This window comes from Elephantulus edwardii, unplaced genomic scaffold (genome assembly GCF_000299155.1).
Source record: "Elephantulus edwardii isolate Elephantulus edwardi_28Jun2011 unplaced genomic scaffold, EleEdw1.0 scaffold00126, whole genome shotgun sequence".
Classification (NCBI taxonomy): Eukaryota; Metazoa; Chordata; class Mammalia; order Macroscelidea; family Macroscelididae; genus Elephantulus; species Elephantulus edwardii.
The window spans coordinates 3,931,563-3,948,673 of NW_006399876.1; the positions used below are offsets into that span (position 1 = coordinate 3,931,563).

The 17,111-nt window shown below is 52.1% G+C and overlaps 1 protein-coding gene across 1 annotated transcript in view; it reads left to right on the plus strand.

Annotated features, from left to right (window-relative positions):
• SHANK2 (SH3 and multiple ankyrin repeat domains 2) overlaps positions 1 to 17,111 on the plus strand; it is a 617,206-nt gene that overhangs the window by 56,387 nt on the left and 543,708 nt on the right. Inside the window, exons 4-5 of the mRNA XM_006893221.1 lie at positions 409 to 517; positions 15,344 to 15,495. Of these exons, the coding sequence (XP_006893283.1) occupies positions 409 to 517; positions 15,344 to 15,495 (261 nt within the window). The remainder of the gene's footprint in view (positions 1 to 408; positions 518 to 15,343; positions 15,496 to 17,111) is intronic.

Sequence of the window (17,111 nt, forward strand, 5' to 3'; positions counted from 1 at the left end):
CTCTCCAGCATTTGTTGCTTGCTGTTCTGTTATATTTTGCTATTCTTACTGGGGTGAGATGATATCTCATAGTTGTTTTGATTTGCATCTCTCTTAGAACTAGGGACTTTGAACATTTCTTCATGTGCTTGTTGGCCATCTGAATGTCTTCTTTGGTGAGAGGGTGAGAGATTTTAAACTCACTGCCCAGGTGGGATGCTGGGTTCTAGGTTCTAAGCTCAGCTGCGGTTCCAGATACAGAAACCCCTAGCAGGGCTAAGCATGGGATCAATGGGATCAACAGTGGAGCGCCCATGGAAGGCACCCCTTTCCCTGTGGAGGCAGGCCAGAGTGCCCCTGGTCCAGAACCACCCAGTATATCTTGTAGACAGTCCGTCTAGACTCATGTCTGCCTGTCTGTCCCTCCAGGCCAATCTGAAGAAGTGCATGGACCATATTCAGCATCGCTCAGTGGAGAAAATCGTCAAGATGCTGGATCGAGGCCTGGACCCCAATTTCCACGACCTGGATACGGGAGGTGGGTGTTGGTGAGAGAGGACGTTGGTGGGGGCCCTGAGGTCTGATGGCGAGTCTGGTGCACACTGTGCGTGAGCGGGCTGACGGGTTACACACATCAGGGTTTAAAGCTGCTCCTCTGGGAGTTCTGAGTGGGAAGGGCTGACCCTGGGCTGCCCCCCACGGTCGCCCTGCAGTCAGCTTGATGCCTGGCAGAGTGGGGACGAAGGACGTCACTGTTGGTTGAATGACCAGGTGAGTGCACGATGTGTCTCCGAGTGCGGCGGGCTGTCTGTTGTTGGTATTCAGTGCCATCTAGCCAGTTCTCATAGCAACCCAGGCACAGCAGAACGACACCACTCAGCCCCGAGCAGCCTCGCAGTCTTCGCCTGTCAAACCCATGGCTGCAGCTCACGCCCATCTCACGGAGGTACGTCCTGTCTTGGGCTGACCTTCTGTTTTACTAAGCACGATGTCCTCTAGGGATTGTTGTTTTTAGGTGCTGTTGAGTCGATTACGACTCATAGCGACCCTATGAACAGCCAGGGCGGCCTCTGTCCTGTCCTGTGTCAGCCTTACCTTCTCGACACACTCAAGCCCATCGCTGCAGTCACGGGGTCAGTCCACGTGCTTGAGGGTCTTCCTCTCCTTTGCCGACCCTCCATCTTTCCTTCCGTGATGAGTAACTTCTCCCAGCAACATCCCCAAAGTATGTGACACAAATCATCACCATCTTTGCCTCCAAGGAGCACTCTGGCTGCACTTTCTCCAATCTCTAGGGAGGGTTCCCTCCTAAAAACATGTTCAGAGTATGGGCGATGAAGCCCTACCACCCTCGCTTCTGAGAAGCAGTCTGGCTTTGGTGTTCTGAGGACAGATGTATGTGTTCTTCTGCTGTGTCGTTACGTGCCATGGAATCGACTCCAAAACATGGCAAGTCCTAGTACAGAAGACCTGCGCCTCCCCCAGCCCCGGGCCGACCTCAGGCTCCACGGGCTCAGACCCACCGTTGCGGTCACTGTGCTCGCCCAGCTCTGAGTGTCTTCCTCTCCGCCTCTGACCCTCTGCTTTTCCAGACGTGGTGTCCTTTCCTGGGCACTGGTCCCTCCTGACAGCCTGCCTGAAGTGAGCCTGACGGTCTCACCATCCTTGCCTTACGAAGCACTGATAGTCATCTCCTGACACAGACTGATTTCTCCACGGGCAGTCCGTGCTGTCCTCAACATTTTTTGCCAAGACTACAATTCAAAGACCAAAGGCATTTTTTCCAATAAATATTTTCTTTTAATTGTGATTTTAATGAAAGTTTACAGAAAAGATGGATTTTCATTCATTCATTCTTGCACATTCCCCTTCCTTCCCTCCCCCTCCCCCCATTCACTTTCTTCTTCTTCTTAAATATTCATTCACTGTTGCAAAATTACCTCCCTTTCTCTTCCCCCTCCCCCATTCCTCTTTGCAATAGAACAGAATAGATGAATGGACCTTCTAAGAATCAAATCCCTGTGCATCAAAAACCTCCTCCAACAGGATAAGAAGGAAAGCCACCGACTAGGAGAAAGTATTTGGTAATGGTGTAACTGTAAGGGACTCCTATCTAGAATTTATAGAATACCCCAGCACCTCAACAAGAAAAAGGGCAGCAATCCAGTCGCAAAACAGGCACAGGATATGAACAGACGTTTCAGCAAAGAAGACATTCAGATGGCAAACAAACACATAAAGGAATGTTTCAAACCCCTAGCTCTTAGAGTTGTTGTTGTTAAGTACCATTAAGTTAAAGAGGACTCATAGTGACCCTGTGAATGAAAGACCTGAACACTTGTATAACTTTCTTCATTAAGTTCATAGTTTCCAGAGGCAAACTGTTTCGGAAGTGGATGCCACTCCTGCTTCTAAGCTTGTTTTAATCAGGGAGCTCCACCAAACACTGTCCACCGTGGGTAACCGTTATCCCATTTGACGCATCAGTGTCACAGTGTTTAGCATCACAGCAACCAGTAGTTACCTCTGTACAGCAAGCGGACACACCAGTGCTACACCACTTAGAAAAGTGTTTGACCAAAACCAGGCCTGAGGGCCACAGATTAAAATCCCCCACCTTTGGCTCGGTAGTATAACTTTCTGTCCACTAGGCCAACAGAACTCTCTCTGTGACTCACAGCAATTCTGTGAACTACAGGTCTGACCCTTGCCCTGTCTCACGCCATCCCACAATCCGAGACATGCTCAAGTCCATTGCTACAGTCACCGTATCAACCCGTCGTGCTGAGTGAGGATGTTCTTCTCTGAACTTACACCTCCTTCTCTCGGCGTGATGTCATTTCCCTAGGACTGGAACCTTCAACTGTTGTTTGGTGGTGTTAAGCGCCGTGAGTCATAGATGAATCATAGCCACCCTATCAATGAAAGACCTGAATACTTGTATAGCTTTCATTGTTTCGCTTAGAGAGATGCATATAAAAATAACTATGAGATATCATCTCACCCCAGCAACAGTAACAAAGTTGAACAGAGCAACAAACAACAAATGCTGGTGAGGCTGTGGAGAGAGTGGAACTCTTTCTCACTGCTGGTGGGAGTGTAAAATTGTACAGCCACTATGGAAGGTGGTCTAATACTTTCTCAAAAAAAAGGTGGAAATAGAAATATCATTTGACCCAGTAATTCCACTACTAGGAATATACCCTAGAGAAACTAGGGCTACCGCCCAAACAGATATATGCACACCCATGTTTAATGCTGTGTTATTCACAGTAGCAAATAGAAGCAACCCAAATGCTGATCAACAAATGAGTGGATAAAGAAGGATGGCACATTCACACAGGGGAACACTAAGCAGCGATGAACTCATGAACTCATGAAACGTTACACAACATGAGGGAGCCTGGAGGACGTTATGCTGAGTGAAATATCTCAGTCACAAAAGGACAAATACTGCGGAGCACCGCTGTTAGGAAGCAGGGCTGACATGGGTTGGGAGGAGAATAGGCTACATAGTGAATAGATAATGAACAGTGCATTGGAACAGTGAAGGAAAGAACTGCTTAAAAGGAATAGATGATTAGGCATAATCTGTATGACAACCGTGCAGAAGGGTAAAGGCTTTGAAGAACAGGAATTTATTTTTACACTGAAGAGCTGGAAGTCTGAATTCTGGCACCAGCTCTAGGGGAAGCTCTCTCTTGGCTGTGAGACAAGGGTCTTGTCTCTTTTCAGTTTCTGTTCCTTGGCTCCTTTGAGGTCTCCATGTGAGGTGGTTCCTCCATTTCTGCTTATCTGTTCTTTTAAAGCCCAAAGGCCACTGACCTGACACACCTCCCCACCAATGCTGTGTGCCTCATTAGCATATCAGACACCCCATTCTCCAGTGGGATTAGAACTGCAGGGCATCACAAGGGTCAGGGCTACAGGCATGTTTTGATGGACTCAGTAGAGTCTGCTGCACCTCCCAGAATGCAGCAGGGCTGGGTGAGGATGGGCTTTCTTGGCTCCTTGGTATCTCCTCAAAGGATCAATTTTCTTCTGTTGTGTTTGTTTCTATTATTATTCTGTTCCTTCATCACAACAAAAGTGGCTTAAGACCATCCTTCACAGATGATCCGACAGCACCCTACTCCTAAGTGTGGTTGCAGTGTGGGGTTTACAGCCCATGTGTTTAGGGGTCAAGTCCTGGTGGTGCGACGGTTCAGCCCTGGGCCCTTACCTGTAGGCTGTCGTGTGGACCCCCAACAGTTCCGCACTTGCATGAGCCCCAGACCAGGCCCACTGCCGTAGAGACTGCTCCGCCTGATAGCACCACCCCCCCAGCCCCAATCAGGTTTCTGAGGCTGGGAGCCTCTCTGAGGAGTGACTGCTGGCCTGTCTTCCTCAGAGCAGCTAGTGGCTTCAAACTCCTGACCTTTGAGTTTGCTAACTCAAAGCCCAACATGTAGCACACTACACCATCAGGGCTCTTCCCTTAAAGATTGCTAAACTCGCTAACTAGCTCACCATCTCGGAGTCTGTTCCCACTCATGGTGACCCTCTGTCCACTTTCTGAAGCTGTAAGTGCCACAGGGGGCGATTTTCCATTTTTCTCCAAGGAGCCGTCAGTGGATTTGAACCTGGTGAATTCAGAGATACATGGTCTTTGGGTTTGCAGTACAACTCGCTACAAACTCAGCTACTAGGGCACCTTCTGCAAAGATGACAGTCCAGGAAACTCCACGGACAGATGTTCTGTCACGCAGCGTCCTTAGGAGTTAAAAATGAGCGTGGCAGCACACAGCAGCATCTCGGGAGATCCAGTTCTTGTCATAACGGGATGCCACGCATCTACAGAGCTTCCAGACCTCACCTTTGGACTGCATCTTCTTGATCTGTGCACGTGGCCCCCAGAGCATGCCTTCTTGGGTGCCTGTGCTTGCTGAAACGCGGGTTGCATGGGCCAGCAGACCCAAGCACATGAGCCCACAGGCATCCTGGTCCCTGCTGCAAGCCAGTCCCCTCGTGTGTGGGCCTCTCCTCGCTCTCTGGAGAATCGGTCCTGGCCCTGGGTGATCCCAGGACAGCAGGGTCTCAGCCTTGGCGCCGCAGATGTTTGTGGCTGGTCACTTCCTTCCTGTAGGACCAGCCAGTGTGCTCTTGGTGGTAAGCAGTGCCTACTGGCCTCTGCTGACCAGATGCTCAGAGCAGCATCTTCAGACCTTGTCCCCGGGGTTGGTCCTCTGGTGAGTCACCTGTGTAAATGGGTGACCCATTGACCTAGGGAATAAGGAGATGACCAGAGCCTCTAGGCCCCTCATGTTTGGTGGTGAAAGGCAGGAGTAGGTGGCACAGATGTGAAGCAGGGCCGAGCTCTGTGCGGGCAGGCGGGCAGCTGCAAGGTTCCATCCTGTTGCCTGACCTACAGGCACAGCCCTGCATCTGTCAAGCCTGCAGGGGTGGAGCCCCTGTGTGGGATGGACACAGCCTCAAGGTGTCTCTAGCTTCCTGTCCCTCCTGATCATCCGCCTCCGCAGCTGGGGGTGCCCCACTGGCCCACACGTCCATGAGGACAGAGCACTGTCCACACGCATGCAGCCGGCACAGAGTGCGTGGGTCTGTGGAGCCCAGAGCATGACCCTGAGCCTCGGACTGCTCTCCTGACGCCCACCCGTGTGTGCCTGTCTGCTCCTGTCCCCTCGGCCACCTCAGCTCCTAGTGGTCAGTGAGAGACACTTGTCCCTTTATCCTGTCCTTGTCTGTTACCATCTCCAGGTGGTTCAGTGGGGACGCAGGCCCAGCCGACCTGCCCCCTCAGCTTGCCAGCTTGGTGGGAGATGGTGGTCAGGGTCCACTCTACCTGGTCTGCTGCTGCACGCCCCAACTGACCAGCCCCTTCCAGTGGGGCCAGGCACCCCTGTGGCCTCCTGTGCCTGTGTGTCTGTGTCTTTTTTGTTTTGGGATCTGAATATCCTATTAACTGGGGCACAAACTCTTATGGAACTTTAAAAATTTTTTTTAAAATTAATTTTAATGAATGTTTACAGAGACTTAGGGTTTCTAGTCATTCATTGTTGCACTTTTCTCCCTACCCACCCCTCTCCCCCAATTCACTCTTTTCCTTGAAAAGAAAGAAAAACTCTTTTATTGTTAGGCAATCCCTCCCCACCAAGTTCACTGCACTATGCATCCTTCACTGTGGACTTCTGTAATGACAAGAATACCCATTCATATGTCCCTTTTGAACAGTTCTCTCCCTCATCTGTTTCAATGCAGGATACATCATTCCTCCCCTCCGTTTCTGTCTTCCATCAACCCTGATGTCAGTCCCATTTTACAACAGTGGCATTCTTCAATATTTGTCCTTTTGTGACTGAGATATTTCACTCAGCATAATGTCTTCCAGGCTCACCATTTTACATAATATTGCATGAGTTCCTTGTTTTTCAATGCAGCGTAGTATTCCATTGTGTGAACATACCACAGCTTCTCTATCCATTCGTTTGTTGATAGGCACTTAGGTTGTTTCCAGCTCTTTGCTACTGAGAACAAAGCCGCAGTAAACAAAGATGTGCATATATCTGCTTGGGTGGCAGTTTTGGTTTCTTTAGGGTAAATTCCCAGTAGTGGAATTGCTGGGTCAAATGGTATCTCTGTTTGCAACTTTTTGAGAAAGCGCCATACAGCCTTCCATAGTGGTTGCACCATCTTATGGAACTTTTAAAACTACTTTGATTTAACTTATTGTAAAACAGAACTTTGTGACAATTTCTTTTGGCCCTGCCTGAGTCAAACTGATTTCCCTGTCACTGTGGCTTGGACCAGCAGCAAAGCATCCAGATTGTGGACTGTTAGGAGCAGCGTGGGGTGGTGTAAATAGAGATGACAGGGACGGAAGTCCATGCCTGGCCTGCCAGTGTGTCCTGCTGTGATGGCTGTGTGAGCTAGAGACTCTGCCGCCAGGACTTCGGATCCCTGCAGGGTCACCTGTGACAGACAGGTTCCAGCGGTGCTTTCACAGTAAGACCAAGAGGAAAGGCCTGGAGAGACACATCCAAAATGAGTTAAAGAGAACTTGATGGATCCCAGCAGAAGAGTATCTAATAGAGCGGGAAAGATGAGGCCCTCGATTGGAAGATGCTGCAGATGCCCAGTGGCCAGGACATGGACTTGAGTGGGCCACTGAGTGGGCAAGACGGTACAGGACCGGGCAGCATCTGTCCAGTTGTCCAGGGGTCACTGAGAGTCAGCGGACTTGATAACCAGTAGCTGTGCACATGCAAACAGCAGTTGAGATACACTGGGCATCTGCCGCAGAGGGCCCCCCTCAGGTGTGAAAGAGCAAAGATGTCACTTTAAGCACTAAGGTGCGCCTGATCCAAGCCGTCATATTTCATTAAGGAGCTGTGCTGCCAATCCAAAGGCATGCAGTTCAAATCCACCAGCAGCTCCATTAAAGGAAAAATGCAGTCTCCTCCTGTGTCATTTGCTGCTGCCGCAAACCCGCGGGAGGACCAGCAATGAGTGGGTTCCGACTCGACTGTTCACAACAACTTACTTGCAAGTGGGATGTGAATACAGTCGACCAGTGCAGGATGGGTGCCTTTGCTGGAGATTCTGAATACGCCATGGACTGCCAGAACACACAAATCTGTCTTGGAGGAAATGCAGCCGGCATGCTCCTTGGAGATGAGGAAGAAGAGGCACCATCAGCTTCCAGTTTTCTTCACGTAGACTCTCAGCTCCTCCTCAGACTTGACTCCCATCTCCCCATCCCACCGCTGGTGCCTGTGGGCTCCTCTCTGCCTCCACACCCTTGTCCACTCTAGGTGTTAAGAGTAAGTGGGATCAGACAGCGTTTGACTTTTTGGTCAAACTGCCCAGGTTCCCAGGAGTCCCCGGGAAGAACAGATACTGGATGCGTGGGTTTGGGCTGAAGGATTGTCCATGTGAACTGTCCAGAGGCCGTGTGGAAGAAAGGCCTGGCGATCCCTTTCCCAAACTTCAGAGCGTCTGAGGCCCTGTGGTGCATGGTTCTGCGCATGGAGCTGCCTTGGGGACCACTGTTCTTTGTAAAGTCACTCAGCTTCTGTGTTCAGGGCTCACCCAGGCAGGAGTGTGGATAAGGACTCCCTTTATCTTCACGGCTGTTTAACGTCTGTTGTACAGATGTAACATACTGCATGTATTCACTCGGTTAGTTCTACAAAGCCACGGCCAGCAGCATCTGGCTAGAGAGCAAATCTCCCACCTTGCTGTGGACAGAGCTGGCCCATTCGGTCACCCTGCCCAGTACAGGAAATACTTTCGCCTTCAGGCCAGGCTCTCATCCTCCCAGAGGACACATGGTTCTTCCTCTCCTGGGGCGGGCGCTGAGGCCAGGGTGAAGGAATGAGGTCTCCTGTGAGGTGAGTGTTGATGGCATAGTGGTAAGGAGTTGCACTGCCAACCCAAAGTAACATGGTTCGAAACCACCAGCTGCTCTGTGGGAGAAAGACTGCACTCTCCTCCTGTGCAGTCTGTTGCCTCTGAAAACCCACTGGATGGTCAACTGAGTCAGTTCTGATGCGTTGATAACAAAATCAATAACGGCATGGTCCACCAAACCCACGACCGTCAAGGTGATTCCCACCAAATCCAAAAGTGTGCTCCGAGTAGACACTATAGAGTCACCATACCCTATAGGACAGCGATTCAGGCTCACTGTGACCCTATAGGACAGCAGGCTCAGGTTCACCATGACCCTATAGGGATGGGTTCAGGTTCACCGTGACCCTATATGCAGAGTCCAGCTGCGCCATGGAATCCCCAAGGCTGGAATTTTCTCTGGCAAGAACATCTGTTAAGTGCTGAGGGCAGGGATATAATTTTACAGACCAGGGTGCACCTGGCTCAGACCATAGTATTCCCGTTGCTTTATATGCATGCAAAAGTTGGACCGTGAAGAAGGAAGAATTGATGCCTCCAAGTGTGATGTTGGCAGCGAGTGTTGGCTATCCCCTGGACTGCCAAAAGAACAAACAAACAAATCTGTCTTGAAAGAAATGCAGCCAGAATGCTTCTTGAAAGCAAAGATGGTGAGACTTTGTCCCACGTTTGCTGGTCGTGTTATCAGGAAGGACCAGTCCCTGGAGAAGGGACACCGTGTTTGGAAGGGCGGAGGGTCAGAGGAGGAGAGGGACATCGAGGAGGTGGGTTGACCCAGTGGCTGCAGCTTCAGGCCGGAACATGGCGGAGGTTGTGAGGCTGGGACGGGATCGGGCGGGCTTGTTCACTCTACACAGTGGCCCTGAGTCAGAGCCGCTCATGGGGCCCAGCAACAGTCTTTCTGGAAGCGGACTGCGTCACCTTTCTTCCTCAGAGCTGTGGGGTTTGAACGGCTGACCTTCCAGTTGGTAGTCAAGCACTTAACCCCTGCACCACCAGTGCTCCTCTGCTGTCAGAGAGCGCCCAAACCCCTGCTGTCAGTTACAACTCAGGGGAACCCCCCATCCAGTTCTGAGGTTGGGAGTCTTTGGGGGAGGATCGTACCCCATGTTCTCCTGGTGAGCGACTGGAGATCCGGAAAGGAACCAGTCCGTTAAGACGGCACCTTCCGTGCTAACAGACGCTGTCACAGCGTCCACACTGACACTGTATCGAGTCCTGGTGCGAGTCGTGTGCACAGAATGACCCCCGGGGTCTTGGGGTGTCTTCATCTTCAGCTGGGTTCCCCAGAGCGAGGTGCTGGGCTTCCAGGAGCTGAACAGGAAGTGGGCCTAATGGTTGTGGTGGAGCTTTCCAGGTCGTGGCCCGTCTACCTCTGGGATGGCAGCCTGGGAGTCCAGGGGGCTCAGCGCTCTCCCATGCAGGCTTGCTGTGGGTCAGACCGAGTCTCCGCAGTGGGGTTTGGGGTGTTTTCAACCCCGAAGAGCAAGTCCTCGCACTGTGAAGGAGCACTGGCAGTTATGTTCCAAGTGTCTTTCTGCTGTTTGCATGGGGGAAAAAATGGGGAATATTACTTTCTTTAGCCGCGTTTCCAGTCCCAGCCGTATGGGGACTCCTGCTGAGACCCAGTTACTAAGTTTGTTCTGAGTGGTCGTGTCCCTGACTGTCAGCTGGGGCTTCACCTTGTGAGCTGGTTCTCGCCTCCCTTTGCCCGCATTCAGCCTCACTGGCCCCCAGGGCGTCGCTGCCTGCCCGACTCGGCCCAGTTAGCAGATATCGAATCTAGAACATTCTTTACTCCATGAGCTCCAGGCCACCTAAACCCTTAGTTTCCTGGGAACTGTAGTTCTTGGAAGCACTAGTGGTGCACTGCTTTGTATGTTGGTCTGCTAGTTGAAATGTCAGGGGTTCGAATCCTTGGGAGAAAGATAACCAGTTTGAGTTGGTGAAGATTTACATGGGAAAACCAGCAGAGCCAAAGTCACCTGGCCAGCAGTGGCCTGGCCAGCTCTCGGTGGAAGGAAGCAAACGGTGATGCTCTCCATGACCAGTGGGGCACATTTGCCCTGGACCCGTGCTCCTGGCATTTAATTCCCCAGAATGACCACCTTCCAAGGGTGAGCCCCCTGGTCTCCGTGTGCTGGCCCTCCTGCTTGTTTATTTGTCTGTGTGTGGAGATGTGTCCACTCTCTGCTGGGTGAAGCTCGCCTGTCCATGCTGTGACTGTGACCTGTGTCTCTCAGCCTGGGAAAACCTCATCACCAGTGGTCCCACGGGGTGGGAGTGGGGGGTGGTTTTTGCCTTCCAGATGGAAGCCTAGGCCCTGTGAGGTTCAGGCTTCTGTCGCAGTCCCACAGCACAGCCGAGACCTCTCTGCACAAGGTCTGGAGCCAAGGCCAGGCTGTCCCCGCTGTGTCAATTTGCATCAGGCACAGAAGGCTCAGGGTGAGTGCCTGCCATCTCTCAATTAGAAAGAATTCAACAATAGCTTATTATGTGAGAAAACAATACTTTTCTCCAACATACCGAGTACAATGTGTGCTCCCTCTGTCAGCCTTGAGCTCAAATATTAATCTTCTGTTCTTTGTTCAATTGATTTATAACTATCTGTGCATATATATTAATCTCTATTCACCCGTCTATTCATCTGTCAACTCATCCAACCACCCATTCATCCATCCATCCACCAGTCCACCCACCCAATCACTCATCCATTCCTCTGGTCATCTATCCATTCACCAGTCTACACCATAACCACTCATCTGTTCATGCACCCACCCACCGGTCAACCTACCCACCCTCTCATCTGTCTTTCCATCCATTTATGCATCCAACGACCCCTGGGCTCATCCATCTCTCCAACTATCCATCCGTCCATCCATCCATCCATCCGTCCGTCCGTCCGTCCATCCATCCATCCATCCATCCATCCACCATAAATCCATCATCTATCTTTCCAACCATCCATCCATCATCCATCCATCCATCCATCCACCCACCCATCCACCCACCCATCCACCTATCCATCCATCGTCCATCCATCATCCATCGACCCACCTACCCACCCATCTTCCTTTCCATTTATCTGTTTGTTTGATACAATTCAAGAGAAACTAGTCCTCATTCTCCTTGTGTAACAGTCACAGTCCCCTGGCCAGGGCTGAGCACTCAGTTGGTGCATAAATTCTTTCTTAAATTCTTGCCCACTTGAGACCATCTCTTACTGAGAATGGAAGTCATACTTTAACTGAAAGGCTGAGCTGGCATGGAGGCAGGAATACCAATATCTATTGGCTGGTGATTGGAACCCAACAGCTTCTCCCTCAGAAGAAAGATGGACAGTCTCCTCCCATCAAGATTTGTTGTTGTTGTTGTTAGGTGCCACTGTGGCAAGTACAACTCCTACTGACCCTACACCAATCCTTGTGGTCTCCGGCACACTTGGGCCCATTGCTGCAGTCACTGTGTCCATCCATCTGGTTGAGGGTCTTCCTCTCCTTCACTGACCCTCCGCCTTTCCAAGCATGATGACCTTCCTCAAGGACCAGTGTCTCCTAGACACTGATAGAGGGTCGTCAGAACCAACTCAGCAGCAGGTTTTGAGTCGGAACCAACCAGCCCAGGGACTCACATCAGCTCAGCGCCGGCTCCTAGCAGCTGTGTACGGAGTAGAACTACACTGCATGCTTCTCAGTGGCTGGTTTTGGAGAGGAGATTCCCAGGCCTTTACTCCCAAGGGACCTTGCTGGGGGGACTCAAAACCCCAACTCTGGAGCAAGTAAGGTGGGCTGTAAGCCTGATGATCTCTCCTGGGCTGTTTAAAGAGCAGAGTGGACACAGACACACACAGAGAAGACAGATGTGGACAGTCCAAGAGTCAGGGAAAGTAAGAGACCTTGGTGTACACTTTCAGTCTCTGGAGCTGAGAGAGAAAATAAATTTCTGGGTTTTCAGTCCACTCACCCCTGTGGTATTTCAGCACCAACAAGCTAAGACACGTCTTGGATTTGTTGCTGTTCTTGTGCAGTTAAGCTCCTCGCCCCATCACTTCTGCCAGCTCTTGTTGTCAGGTGTCATTGGGTCAACTACAAGTCATAATGACCCAGTGAACAACAGATGGGGAACCTGTCCTATGCTGCACCACCCCCACCTTCCCTGATACACTCGGGCCCGTTGTTACAGTCACTGCGTCAGCCCGTCTTGTTGGAGGTCTTCCTCTGACCCTCCACCTTGCCAAGCATGATGGCTTTTCCCCAAGGATTGACCCCTTGAGAGGATGCCCATAGTATGAGCAGCTTCACCACGCTTGTGCCGATAGAGCATCCTGGTCGCACTTCTCTCAAGACAGAATTGTTCATTTGGTGTCCATGGGATTCTCATGACTCTTCTCCAGCATCACAGCTCAAACACATCAATTCTGCCGTCCTTGTTCATTGTCCGGCATTCAGAAGCACATTCATTAATGTGGCTGCATAAGAAGGACCTCAGGTAGACAGCAGAGGGCGCCCTTGAGAGCATCACGCGTAACCCTGGAAACAGGATGCAAGCTGCTTCCATCAGCCAGGAGAGATGCAGTCACAGACCTCCTCAGACTCATGCTGCGGGGTTTCAGGGGCTGTGCGTCCCGATCCCACAGGTCTCACCGCAGGGAGATCCCCACAAGGCCGTGATTTCAGTAGGTTCAAGAGCACTCCACAACAATGCTCATTTATGGGTGAATAGACCAGGAATGAAAGTCAAGTGCTGGGTGGTTCCGTGAAAATGCTTGAGGAAACTGCCTTTTCTGGGAATAGATGGCAGTGTGGCTCAGATAGGAATGCAAGTCTCTGCAAAGTTGCCCAGTTCTCCGAGCATAAATGCAGGGCCTCTGGTGGTGCAGTGGTTAAGCCGTCAACTGTTGAGAGGTCAGCATTTGGCACCCCCAACAGCTACTCCTCAGGAGAGGGCCGGTGCTGCCTGCTTCTGTAGAGACGCCAGCCTTGGAATCCCTGTGGGCAGCTCTGCTCTGGCCAGTGGGACCACTGCAAGTCAGAACCAAGGTGGTGGTACAGATTTGTCATTTTGATTGTTGCAGTCTGTTGAAGGCTCAACGACTGTTGGTGGCTCTGGATGGTAGGAAGTTGCCTTTTGTCATTTTTTTGTACTTTCCTATGTTGTTAGGTGCTATCGAGTCGAGTCTGACTCCTAGCGACCCTGTGACCAACATACCTGCGCCCTGTTCTGTCCTGTGCCGCCCTCATCAGACACATTTGACCGCATTGCTACAGACACTGTGGAAGTCAATCTGGTTGGGGGTCTTCCTCTCTCGATGCCCCTCCACCTTTGTCTCCCGTACTTGGGCATGTTGCTAGGAGAGGCTGTTCCTCGGACAGGGACTTTCCTGTAGCGTGGTCCCACCGCTGCCGCGTCTGCTCCGAGTCAGAGCCGCCCAGCAGGACGGGGAGGACTGTGAATCTTTACAATAACAAACGGCCTCCTCTTTCTCTGGAGGAACCGCTGGCAGGTTTGTGCCTCTGACCTTTCTGCTGGCAGATTAATGCTTAATTCACTGCACCACCAGGGCTCCTTCCATGCCGTGTCAGCCCATCTCTAGTCACCACAACAACATAATGCATCTGAAGGCTTGGAAGTGACAATGCTGTGTGTAGAATCGTAAGAATTCCCAGTGACAGCACAATGTTAGTTCTCAGACCCGGGCAAGTCCGACGTCCTCTCCACAGGGCAGGGTGGGAGTCCTCCAACTCCCCACCAGGGTGGGCTCCATCCTCTTAGCTCCTGCGCGGCTGCCCCGCCAGGGTGGTGACCTCATGCCGTGTAAACGGACTGTCTTACCTCTGCTCTCCCAGGCGCGCTCCCAGGCTGCACACACTGAATGCTGGTGTCTCTACAGCCTGATACCTCGTGTCTAGCAAGACGCCCCTCAGTGCGGTGGAGCAGAGGTGGAGGCGGGCAGCGTGTGCCTCCCCTTCTGACAGTGGCCCTGCCTGAGCCCTCCTGGGAAGGGGAGGCCTTGACTGTGGGCGGTGTGTTCTGACCTCCTGACTCCTAGGCTGTTGGTGGGGTGCTGTCAGGTTGATTCTGACCCTTAGTCACCCCGAGTTCAGCAGAATGAAACGCAGCACAATCCCACAGCACCCCATGATCGTCCCCGTGTTGGGCCCTCATGGCAGCCACTGTGTCAGGCCAGCTTGTCAAGGGTCTTCCTTTCTCCTTTACCGAGCGTGAGTCCCTCTCCAGGGACGGGGCCTTCCTGATACCATGTCAGAGCAAGGGAGCCGCAGCTAATCAGCCCTGCTTCTAAGGAACGTTCTGACTGTGTCCTTCCAAGACGGAACACAGCCTTTCGGACAGTCCGTGGTGTCTTTAATGTTCTTGCCCATCCACGTAACTAAGAGGCATCAGTTCTTCTTCGGTCTTCTTATCCCTCATCCAGCTTTGCGTGCGCATAAAGCCGTACACGGTGCCGCAGCACCACGGCTCCACGCCTTCTGACGCACTGAAGGGTCAGGCGCACTGAGCTTCTGAAACTCACCGTGTAGAGAGCCGCGCTGAAACCTGCCTCGGCCTCCGTTTTCTTTGGCTAATGACCCACGTGTCACTGGAGTCATCCCAGAGTTGTTCGATCCACAGTGACCGCAGGACTGTGAGGTGGTGGGAGCTGTCCACTGTGGCCTCCAGCTCTTTGAGCTCATCTTTCCCCTCTCCTTTTTAAAAATTAAATTTAATGAACATTTACAGAGACTCAGGGTCTCCAGTCATTCATTATTGCACTTTTCTCCCTGCCCACCCCCTCCCAATTCACTTTTCTCCTTGATGAGGAAAAGAAACGCTCTTTCATTGCTATCGAGCTCATCTTTAAAGGTCTGCACCGTGCCTGGCAAGCTGTGGACTCGGCAAGCAGTGCACTCGGCCTGCCTGGGACTGGTTCTCGAGCATGTGCCTTTCTGTCCTTCAGAGACGCCCCTGACCCTGGCCGCCCAGCTGGATGACTCCGTGGAGATGATCAAAGCACTTAAAAATGGCGGTGCACATCTGGACTTCCGCGCCAGAGACGGGATGACGTCCCTGCACAAGGCCGCCCGGACCAGGAACCAGGTGGCCCTCAAGGTAAATGTCCCCCTTAGCCTGGAAGGGGGGCCCTGCTCGCTTTCCCCACGCCCAGGAGTCATGCGTGGTGCCTCAGTGAACCGTGGCCTCTGCAGCTCACGGAAGTGCTCTCTGGCTTCCGTTTCAGTCAGAGGGCTCCTCAGTCCGACTGTAAGGCCACAGGGAAACATGACCGCAACCACTGGAGGAGCCCCCAAACCCAGGCCGTGGGCATCCGGCCAGCCTGCCTCCCGAAGGCCAGGGGTGTGGATGGCAGCCCTTGTCTCCCAGCACTGCCCGGGTGCTGGCACTGTCTGCCTGCCGTACTGGGCATGCTCCACGTGTGCACTTCAGTGATGTCAGTTCCGTTCACCAAGCTGTGTCATCGCCACAGCTGCTTCTCAATTTCTTCTTCCTCCTCAACGCAGCCCCTTGTCCAGTAACGACCCCTTCCTCCTCCCTGCAGCCCTGGTGACCATGGGCGGACTTTGGGGTCTCAGTGTTTGCCTGATATTCCTTCTCTCTCTCGCTGCCTTGACTCATAGCTAACCCTCAGGTGGGTTCCTGAAGCTGTTAATCTCACGGGAGGAGATGGCTGGTGGACGTGAACCTCTAAAGAAGTGTGAATTACATCAGCAGCGTAATTCCCTACTGATTACACCCAGAGTCCCTGATACATTGTGGCTGTGTGCTGTCGAGTCAGAACCGACCACAGCTGACCCTCCAGTGGCGTTTCAGAGGTTAATTGCACAAGAGGAGACTGCCCATCCTTCTCCCACAGAGCAGCTGATGGATTCGAACCACACACCTTTGTGATTGCAGTTCAGCTTCTTGCCACGAGGCCACCAGAGTTCCCTGATATGAGTGGGACTGAACAGTGTTTTGGTGCCTGGCTTGTCTCAATACCCGGTTTACAAGGTCCACTTGTATTGTAGCACAAAGCAGGACTTCATTCCCCTGCAGGGTGAAGCTGTATCCCAGTGTGGGTGGACTGTTGTGTTCACCCTTCTGCCTGTTGGTGGGCACCTGTGTTATCCCCCTATTGTGACCATGAGACGTCCTGCAGTGGACACTGATGTACAAGTGCAGGGTGCTCGTGTGGTGGCCGAGTGGAGCAGAGTGCCCAGTGGCCTAGGGCCCAGCACGATGGGACAGCCCACACTCAGCAGTGCTGTCAGGGACCTGGTGGCGCTGTAGGCAGGCCCCAGAGACGGCGCCCTCTCTGAAGTCACAGACAGGAGTCCCTGCTTCCTGTCAGCTGCACTTTTCCAGTTATCCTCTTCAGAAATCACAGTGTTTGATTCCTGGCTTCGGAAGCCCGTGGAGCCTCTCTGTGTGCCACCTCCTGGGGGTCTAAGTTTGCGCATCTTTGCAGGAGCTGATCCTCTCATCCTTCTCCCTCTGAGATTCCGGTGGATTTGAACCAATGACCTTTTGGGTTGCAGCTCAACTCCTTAGCCCACTGTGCTCCCAGGGCTCCTTATTTACAGTCCATGGGATTAAGGTTTCTTTCTCTTTGAATCTTTTGTTGTAGTTTGGATGAAAGTTTACCGAGTTTAACTTCCCTGTCAACAGTTTACACGATTCTGTTCATGGCAAGAGTCGTAGTCCCCTCAACACGGCGGCACTTTCCCTGC